A 10,773-nucleotide genomic window follows, 5' to 3' on the forward strand; every position below is an offset into this window, starting at 1 on the left:
AGTGGAGAGGGAAACTTTTCACTCCCTCAGAAGCAGAGAGTACACCCGCAGAAACATTGTGGCGGTGGCACTGGCATCGCGGTCAGGCTCGTACACCTCGCAAATAATACGCGCCTGCATTTTGGGGGTCCATTTTCCAGAAAGAAACCTTGTATTATGTGCAAGAAAATACGGTATATGGCCTAAGATACAGTGAAAACCGCGTATAATGATAGAGGGGGTTATCACTGACTTAATCATTATGTGAGGGATATCGCAACAGGAGGGCTGACCTATGGAAGTCTAGCGCTGCGCGTTATCCCGCAAGTCACCCTAACGACGGATGCTACAAAAGACGGTGGCAATGCAGTAGAATCTCGATGTATTAGAGTTTGGATATTACGAATGTGTTGCCCTGCCTTTACAGATGATACGAACGAGCCGAAGATGCAACAGAGGTCGTTCCCCCGTGGCGCGCTAGTCATGCTGATCCTTCTTTCGAAAAGGGAGGCAGATCCTCACCACACTCCCCGCGAACTGCCTTACATCAAGTTGCACAATGTAGGTAATTACTCTCCCTTCGGCGGTGGGGATAAGATGAAAGGGATTACACGGCCTCAGAGCTCTTCCCGGCCCGGAACGTTATTTTATCTCTGTTTTGACCTTTTTACCCCCCCTCGTAACAAAACCACGAACCTTCGTGGCATAGCACCTGGTTTAGGAAAACAGCGACCAGAACACGTGGAAGGAACATATCAGGACAACTTCTGGCAACATTATGCATCACCATTCCGCAGGTCGGCTTAACCTAATGCCTGTGTGCCTCAGGAGCTCGCTTTAGAACACTGTCGCGCGACTCTCGGGTGGAAAGTACGTGCTGGGCCTTTTGAATCATCTCACAAATTTGGGCAGCTTTGGCCAAAAACAGAGACACAAAAGTGTTACGACCGATCTCTTTCACTGACAGTGTTGGAAAATGAACAGTCACTATCAATTTTCTTGCCTCAATTTTTAATTTGGTAATTTCTTTGGATGCAAATTTGGGATGATATGAATATTTTTCTGCTACCCCGTGAGGAAAAGTGTGAGGGTACATCCTCCTGATGTTCCCTTTTTTCACACTACTACAATTTGCAGAATGGTGCGATGCCGGACGGCACGCTGCCAAAGTTGGTCGACGACCGTGAGGGCTTCAGATATCGCTGTACGAGTACTCAGAACAGCAAACTTTATCGTTATGTGCAGGTTCATTTTCCATAGAGACAATGCTATATTTGCCATAGAGACAATGAGTACATTTAGGGCCCTCAGTTTTCGGGTTTTATTTTTTGTGAAAATCGGGTTGAAAATCTGGACCTGCCAAACAGGGTAAAATCGGGTGATATACTAAGAAGTGATGTATTTTCGGGGGGGAAAAAAAACAATATACTTTTATGTGTTGAAATTAATTAATAATTGGGGGTTTACGTCGCGAGACAACTGAGATCATGAGCGACACCACAGCGGTCGGTCTGTGGAGTGTTGAAATTAAGTGAAAGAATATTTATTAAGAGACTGGTTGATAATTCACTGTATAACCACTAAGGCTTGCACTGGCCCCTATTTATAAAAAAAATAAGTTGCATGTTCAGTAAAGCATCATCCAGCGATGAGTATTGAGAGCATGCTCGCGTTGGTATGCCTCGTATATCGTTGGCTGTTGCTGCATCCTCTTTACTACTCCGCGTACTTTGCTGATACAAGATACTCCCTACAAGATTTGAAAATTGGCTTCACCTAACACTGTCTATTGCGGGCAAACCCACCTCAAGGAACGCAGAGTTTCTTCGCTGTTTAGCGTGATTTTTCCTGATTCCTTTGCTATTTTTGGTAATAGCACAAGAAAGGGTCTAGTCGACGTCCACGGAAAGCACTAACAGTACAAAAATCCAATATTGAAGTTTTTATTTTACTTATTGACACAAGCTTTCATGTAGCAGACTACATTTCTTCTGCTTTGGTTGGCTTTGCCATTCTGCAAGGCGGCTTCATCTCATTATTGAAACTGATTTTGAGGGACAAGGGAAGCTGTCACGGCCCCATTAATCTAACTTATCACTAAACTAACCAAGTTGATAATGTCTTAGGTTAGTTTAGTGAAGTTAGGTTAGATTAATAGGGCCATGTCCGCTTCGATCATGAAGCTGGGAGTGTGAGGCAAGCTGCCACAGCCGCACTAATCTAGCCTAATATATCACTAAACAAAGTTAATGATGTCATAGGTTAAAGATGGCTTTCCCGTAACACAAATAAATGAATCGAAAAGTTCTGCTAAACCTACAAACGTACAACACTAAGCATTCATTGAAGTGGGCTTGACCGCAATACACGTAAGTGTTAGGTGAAGCCAACTTTCAAATGGTGACGCCTACCAAAGGAACATTTTTCACGCTAGAAATCGGACCTGCATGCAAGCGGCCACAAATCCAAACCCGACATGTTCTGTTTACTTCACCAGCAAGACGCAGCGCGGTTGCCGTAGTTCGCGCGTGTGCGAATCAAGTCCTTGGTTTGCACTTTCGCAAGCCCGGTTTACGGGTTTTATCGGGTTTTTACCGGTTTACGGGTTTTTACCCCCTGATTTACATCAAAATAGTTCGGGTTAAACCCGAACTATTTTGATGTAAATCAGGGGGTAAAAACGGGCTTTATCGGGTTTTACCCGAAAACTGAGGGCCCTAAGTATATTTGACGGTAAAAGCAAAAACGATCGTTCTATGGGGTATATCGTTACACAATCAAAAAGCAACACTAAAGCTTCCTTAGTTTAATACGTACAAGCTTTCGCTTGGGGGACCACGCTTCATCAGGTACAAGGTGTGAAGCTCGCTTATACAAGTATATATAGAGTTTACAATATGTCTCATGGGCACAGACACGACAAAAAGTGGGGGGGAGGGTACACATTGAAAAAGAATACAAAACAGAAACAACTGGAAAGCTACCAGTTTTATCACTATTATTTGGCCGTTGGGGGTCAAAGCTGTGGGAAAGGAGAAAGGCAGAACCTCTCATAATGGACAGCAAGGTCATGGTGACGCATCTTTGCGGGAGCTGCTACATGAATGAATATGCTGCATTTCATATCGGACTTGATTTCCCCTGTTGCACAGAGATTTTGCTATCGGTATATTGTTACGTGAGGGATCACTGTGCGCAGGTTTTACTGTAACTCCAAAGTGATAGGAAAGCTCTTGTGTATGTAAAGGAAAGTTCAGTTCAAATGTTCTTGGGCTCCTTGTGGCCACTGAAGGAAAGCTAAGGAGTAGAAGACCTTTACTGCCTTTGTGCTATCATATGCGTGTGGCATCTCCCCATCTTGATGGACCAAGTCCAACTGACGACCCGCTCTGTCAGACTAGATGAATCACCGTGCCATATGTGGACGGAATCAGTGAGTCCTTGGCACGTATACTGGCGAAGGAAGGAATACGTATGTCTCACAAACCTATCTCAACAATCGGACACTATATACCGCAGCCAAAAGATTGCCCACGGAAGGAAAAAGCACAAGGTGCGGCCTATAAAATTCCATGTACCAAATGCAGCGCATCATATATTGGCGAGAGAACGAACTCCCCCGAAAGGCTACAGCAACATAAGAATGATGTACGGAAGTCGAACATCGAATGAACTCTCGCTGAACACTGTAGAGTTCAAGACCATCCTATCGACTTTCGAAATGCCTGCATCGTTGACCTTGGGGTAATCAGATCAAAAGAATGTTTGCAGAGTCCTGGCATCTACAGTCCACACCTTGGAACATTATCTCATCTGTCAGAGCGTTATTCAGCGTATACATCAGCGGCCTCCGTCATGTGACTGAAAAACAATCCGACGAATCACGAAATTCAATTATTCCGGCAGTCTTGGAGTAGTCAAAGTAGTTCCATATGGCACTATCTTTTTGCCGGTGGCTCGTCATGCATCCCCTCATCCTCCATGGGAACCACACTGCAGCAGTGCAAGACTTTCGTATCAAATGCACGCACACACCCATGATGATGATGGCGAAGGCAATCTCACCGAAGCGCACCTACGGAGTCGCGGAGGTGCTGCAACATATTCCGGAGCTATTCGAAAACTATTCAAAAACACTGAATAGACAAAATTCGTTACGAATACTGTTCAAATAGAGTACACTACTTAATTTGAATTCGAAGGTTCGAATATTTGCCCAGCTCTAATTCTAGGATACCTCCCGACTTTTACGCTTCAAATTTCGAAGAAAAGTATTTCCTAAATCTACCGATAATCTACTCATTCAGTGAAACAGCCTGACGTTGCTCAATGTTTGTGTGCAATTCCACCTAGCTTAATCTTTATGTGCACTCGAAACAGTTTCTGGTCATTTTGTAACCCGTACAGAGAGGGTGTCAAAGTGTGCATCTCCACACTACTATCCCCTTTGTGACCCAATACATAACAATATTGTTGCGAGAAATGTCGGAGTTTGGTAACATTTGCAACCGTCAGTTTTCTGGTGATTCCAGCTAAGCCAACACAAAGGAGTCCTGCGGACAAGTGATGTGTTTTCGAGCCAACATTAGCCACATCCATTACACATTCCACCTCCATTTATCACCATTCATGTGACGAGCATGCAACAGACAAAGCCAAAACATTTTCCAAAAAGGAAAGAAAATCTTAAGATAATCTAACCCAAGTCTCCCCCACAAAGATCCCAAATATCAAAAGAGAGCATCTTAGCTACACCACCTTTGCAATGTCGATGCAAGACATCCAAAGTAGCTATAAAGAATTCGTGGCGTCTTGCTGCTCGTACCCTGCTAAGTGCCGTGCGTGTGTCCACACTAGGTGAAGCAGGCGATACGGAATATGTGGTGCAGATTTCCCAGAGTAGAACTGTTGCGAGATAAGACAGTAAAAAGAGGATCAGTCTGATGGAGCACAATAGTAGGCATAGCTTCACAACTGCCAAAGACCACGTGCACTTCAAACTCCCAATGGAGGACAGAAACTTGGAGAGCAATCTTTTTCCCAGACAAAACATACTTTGAAAATGCACATTTTCAGTGTGATGCACCACACCTGATGGAGGCATTCATTGACGCCATTTGTTGGGAAACAAAGACATGTCATACTGGATTGGGTGTCTCATTCGAACAAACCGTCGTGCACGTTCATATTACCGGCCATGTTCCCCCATTGAAATACAAATTACTTTGATGGAAGCCCAGCATCTGTTCCAATTATCTGAAAGTTTGAATAAAGAAATTTTGAATTAACAGGATTGCACTGTATTTCCCTCTCGTGCCTACAGCACCAGCATCCAAATACATCTTTTCTGCGTCATCACTTCCCCTCCCCCCAAATGCTTCTTATACTTGCATAACCAACGTATAAATCTAAATCTTAAAAAAAAAAAAAAAATGAAAACACGGCACAACACTGTTTAACAACAATTTTAGAACCTGCTTTGGAGGGCACGCAAGGCTTACATATTCAGGTATTGAAAATCACCAAAAACTAAAAAGAAGGGATATTAAAAAACCTGCTGCTGCAGCTTGACAGCACCTAAAATAATGGAAACAAAAGTGGACAAAACTGATGGGTACCTCCTGAAATAGCCGTGCCATCTCACACACTAGGCACATTGCAGGATCATCACGGAACTGACACACGTGACGATCGGCCAGGAAGTAGTCTCGCAGCAGAGGTGTGTGTGTCAGAGCTTGTACGATGCAGTTCATGAAGCAGGTGTTTCCTAGGTTGATGAGTCCACGAAGCCCTGCATGCATGGCATGTAACATTTACTTGAAATGAGTTGGAAACCTGAACCTGAGATCTTGTTACATTACATGTTCTAAAATATTTACCTTGAATGTACTAAAGACAAAAGATGTATACCTAGTGAAATGTTGTATATCAGCTTCGCTTTATAGATTCAACACAAAGGTAACATGACAAGGAAAAATCAGCATGCCCTGCCACTCAAATTAATTTCACACTCTGCACCTGAATGGTCTTGTTCACCCAGCATTGTCAACAAGTACTCTTCATATGCACACCAGCAAAAAATCTGTATGCATCCTAACACATGGACTTGTCATTCATTACTTGTTAGATGTCATAAACAAGATGAACAAAATGATGAGCACGCGAGGGTGACATACTGTAATGCATACTTGTCAGCAAGAATAAGAAACACAAGCAAGGTTTCTGTTGTAGTAAAGTCCAGTTCGAAAACTGTTGTTAGACGCATGAAAACCAAAAGGAATAATTACCTATGTAGGAGTTGTCCGCTATTCTTTTTCGCCTAGGATTTCTTCGTAAGAGGTCAAGCTCAAAGCTAGTGGGCTCCCAATGTTGGTAGCATTCCTTGAGACCTGAATTGAACAATGATTACTCTACTGAATACCATTCATTATGAATCTCTGTGCCTTACCTAGTAGTCTGGCACATTTCCGCCGGTGCTTGCGTGCCAAGACTTCGAGTTCACGGTCGTAAACGTAGTCCGCACACGTGAAGCAGTACACCACACCGTATGAGATGTCCACAGCTGTACAGAGACAACAGCACAGTGACAACCTGCTGTATAGCTTTTGGCTTTCGTTTTGTAATGCTAAAAAGACATCCTCTCAAAACAAGGTTTTAGTTCTCAATTTCCTTCAAGTGTCATGGTCGACCATTATATTCTTTGGGATTCAAAATAAAAATCGCTAATACAAGGTAATGCAAAATTATATCACATAATAATGTACTGCAGCCTGCATCCCACATTTTCCTTGCGCTTTGCTGATGGTCAGTGAACCAGGTTAGCCAGTACCCAGACACTCAAGTTCCTCTACATGAGTGAAGATTCACATTTGTAATCAACAGTGTGCTGCAAACAAGTCTGAATTTAATTCAGGATTGGCTTAAAGAGGGTCTGAATGGTTTGCATCAACATCTGGAAATTCTGTTGCGCAAAAAGGATGTATACACACAGTATACAAAATTCTAATTACGAAGGGTTTGTACCAAGGATTTAAGAAAACACACATTCGCAGATAACACTTGCGGTTAAAAGTAAATGTAGAACTGGGGTAGCGATTCTTTCAGGAGTGACTGTTTTCTGTCAGGTGTGCACTAATGCCATTGTCTATCTGGATCAAGAACTGGTGTACTGATGAGAGATTACACAAGCATGGCATGACAGTTCTCTCACTGCTTATCATAAAGGTGTGAGTTAGATACCCACTTCACAGGGCTTCAGTCTCTGCCACCTCCATAGGCAATATAACCCTTTTAAATCTCTAACATAATGATTTGTTACCTGCAGTATTTCCAATGGCATCCATGAATGTTGGAGCCATGAAAACTGGGCATACCTGAGGCCTCATAATAGATAAAATCTGCAGCATACAAGACAAAGTACCTCACCCAAGCATACGATAAGGCATTATGTTACGAGGGGTGTTCAAGTCAAACCGGGACTTTCTGTCTCCTGAGTGTACAGATGGCTCGTGTTACTTCTTTTTCGTCGTTTGCACACGCGACAGGCCTCCGCGTTCACCACGTAGTGGTCCAAAGTTTGTGCAAAACAGAAGACACGTGCTGGACAAGATGGCCGACAACGAGGTGAGCGCGCACATCGAACAGCAAATTGTCATGAAGTTTCTCGTGAATGAAGGTGTAAAGTCATCTGAAATTCACAGAAGACTTCAGGCTCAGTATGGCCACGATATACTTAGCCACAGCAAACGGTTCTGAGACAGCCGTACATCAGTGCAGGCCGATCCCAGCCGGGGCAGCTCGAAGCCCAGTTTCGGAGTTCCTAGAACATCCAGCTTGTGGAGCGCCTGATCCTCAAATACAGACGGATAACATGTCTCGAACTGGCTTGAAAGATGGACCTTTCTGTGGGAACGTTGAACACTATTATTCATGAACACCTCCAGTTTCGGAAAGTTAGTGCCCGTTGGGTCCCGAGGTATAGCTCCGTGTTTGACAGGGAGAGAAGACTGGAAATCTCCCAAGAGCTAAGGTACGGTTTGGACACTGACGGACAGCCGTTCCTTGATCGGATCATCACGTGCGATGAAACGTGGGTGCACCATTTCACTCCTGAGTCTGAACGCGCATCAAAACAGTGGAAGCATCCGGGGTCGCAGACTCCCAAGAAGTTCCGAAGCACCCCGTCTGCGGGTAAGGTCGGCCACGGTTTTCTGGGACAAGGTTGGCGTTGTTCATGTTGATTTTTTGCCCAGTGGTATCACCATCAATAGTGCATATTACTGCCAGGTTCTCAGGGATGTGCATAAGGCGCTGAAGCAAAAGCGGCCGGGCCTCATCACCAAAGGAGTCCTCCTTCTACAGGACAATGCAAGACCACATATCGCGCATCTCACGACACGCACCTTACAGGAACTTGGCTGGGAGTTGCTGCCACATCTCCCTTACAGTCCAGACCTCGCCCCCAGCGATTTCCATCCCTTCGGGCCACTGAAGGCGTACCTTGGGGGCCGCGACTTCAGCTGCGACGACGTGGTCAAGAATGCGGTCCTATCATGGCTGCTACGTGTCGGTAAGGATTTCTACACTGCTGGCATCCAAGCCCTCGTGAAACGCTGGGACAAATGCATCCGTGTAGCTGGAGATTACGTTGAGAAATAAAACTAATTTCTCGCCTGTAAGTTTATTTTACTTTTGCAAAAAATGAAAAGTCCCGGATTGACTTGAACACCCCTCGTACTTTATGTTACCCACTTGTTAGAACTTCAAAAAAGAAGCACAGTTCTACACTATTTTTGAGTTGCAGATTTGTAATGCCTTTGTTATAGTGAGGAATGGTAAAGCTCACACAGGTGACCCAATAGAATAAACTCTGTGGTGCTTTGGCCTTGCAATATTCTTTTGTAAATTTTAGCACGATGTGATGTATCTACATATTTAGTTATTATATTTGCACTCAGGCCCAAAGGGGTGAGACATATGTGAATGACATCATGTGCGAAATTGAATACATAGGTTAATCTGTCTGAGATTACCAAAAAGGTGCTTCTTTGCACGAGCATGTTCATGGATGTGCCTGCTGTTGTAGCATCCAAAATAGACACACTGAAGACACGCATGAAGACGGGGCCCTGTGACATGGCATGTGTGACACATGCACAACTGGGCCTGCAGAGAAGTAAAGTAAGTTTCAGTGTCATGCAGTACAATAACAGTTGGTGCAGTCTGCACCATACAATTGTAAGGCTGCTCAGGAGACGCCCATTTCTTCCATATGGATGGATTGCTACATGTCAGCAATCTCATGGCCTATGCAACAGAAGTCCAACTTAATTACATAATGCAGCAAACGTCCATCACCGTAAAAGCGTTTCCCGGCAAACGGGATTAAATGAGTAATCTATCTCTCTGTCTCGGTCGTCGTTCTAAGAAGACCATGCGACAACGCGAGACACGTGAGTTATGCATCGTCAAGAGCCGCAACGTCAACTGGGGTGATTCTTCTGTGGCACGCACGATTCAACTCAATTGTCAATCACAGCCTAGCAACTTCCCGCACGTAGCTGTGCTACAAATAGCTAACACTATCCGTATTAACAAACTTCATTAACACGACTTTTGAATTCGTACACAAGACAGTTTGTGAGCGCTCAGAATTCAGGACAAATACAGCAAGTTCGGAGTACAAAGGGTAGAACCTGCTATAAAGTGCACAAAAACAGACAATTAATCCCTTGCACAAGACGAAAAGTTGGAAATGAAGTGTCTCACCTTCTTCATCCTAGCATCTTTGGAAACACAGCAAACGAAGTAAGATGGATAAGCCGGTAGGCTTGAGTGCCCTTCGCCTCTTTGAGATGTGTCAAATGTGTGCATCCGTGCGCACTCATCTTCGGAACTTACACGTTCTGCGAGCTTTAATTCACTGTCATACTTGCTTGTCAGAACAATATGCTGGCTAGAGTGCCCAGCATTATCATCCAGCTAAGTTTCCTCGCTCCTGAATGGGAATGCATCAAATGAAAAGAAAGACACAGAAGCAGTTCAACAAAAGTGCATCCGAAGCCCGTCGCTCTTCTTTTTCATTCGTTTCTAACCTCTCACTATCCTCTCTTCCTCTCGTATCGTTCTGTCGTTCTCCTCCTCCTCCATTTTGTGGATTTTTAGCGATTTTGAGTTGAGTCGGCGGCGGCGGCGGAGGAGGACGAGCGACGAACTGTGGGAGCCGCCATACTTGTACACATTGTTGCCAGGAGCCCGATCTTCAACTTGTCGTTATCTGATAACGCGCGCTAAGTGCATCACTTTGGACCGTGAATCGCCATTCGCCACGAGCTCTTGCGCGAACTTACCACAGCTGAAAAAATTGCTAGGAAGCAAGCGAGCTGGTGAAGATGATGCATCTCGGGGTTTTACATCATGCCTTACCACAGCTTGCATGAGGGACCACAGCTGCATTACCACAGCTGTTTTGGAGCAACGACCGCTATGTGAAAAGTTGAAGATCGGGGCCCAGCACAATGTGTGGTTTCCTGTGCGAATGTCTGAGTGTGTGATTGTGAAGTAAATGCTTCTAGGCGGGGTGCGCGGGCGTGCGCCGGTTCTCCAGAAAGAGGGAAAAAGCACGCGGGTAAGGTGGTGTGACGTCACGTGCACGTCACATGTTTACTTTCGATCAGTGAGATAGACCTCTCCCTGTTTGTAAACAAATTACGTCATAGTGTACAGCGCCACCAATAGACCTCTACTAGAGAAACGTCATGGAGTAACGTCGGAGACAGACTGAAACCGAAACTA

General features: G+C 44.6%; 1 protein-coding gene across 1 annotated transcript in view; it reads right to left on the reverse strand.

The window, feature by feature from the left end:
• Nucleotides 1-10,169, reverse strand: part of LOC135391447 (ubiquitin carboxyl-terminal hydrolase 22-like) — a 49,214-nt gene extending 39,045 nt beyond the window's left edge. Inside the window, 8 exon segments of the mRNA XM_064621702.1 lie at nucleotides 4,738-4,788; nucleotides 4,791-4,884; nucleotides 5,598-5,770; nucleotides 6,267-6,368; nucleotides 6,428-6,541; nucleotides 9,012-9,144; nucleotides 9,748-9,791; nucleotides 9,794-10,169. Coding sequence (XP_064477772.1) covers nucleotides 4,738-4,788; nucleotides 4,791-4,884; nucleotides 5,598-5,770; nucleotides 6,267-6,368; nucleotides 6,428-6,541; nucleotides 9,012-9,144; nucleotides 9,748-9,791; nucleotides 9,794-9,866 — 784 coding nt within the window. The 5' untranslated portion in view covers nucleotides 9,867-10,169.
• Between the last annotated feature and the right edge of the window lie 604 nt (nucleotides 10,170-10,773).

This window comes from Ornithodoros turicata, chromosome 4 (genome assembly GCF_037126465.1).
Source record: "Ornithodoros turicata isolate Travis chromosome 4, ASM3712646v1, whole genome shotgun sequence".
Taxonomy (NCBI): domain Eukaryota; kingdom Metazoa; phylum Arthropoda; class Arachnida; order Ixodida; family Argasidae; genus Ornithodoros; species Ornithodoros turicata.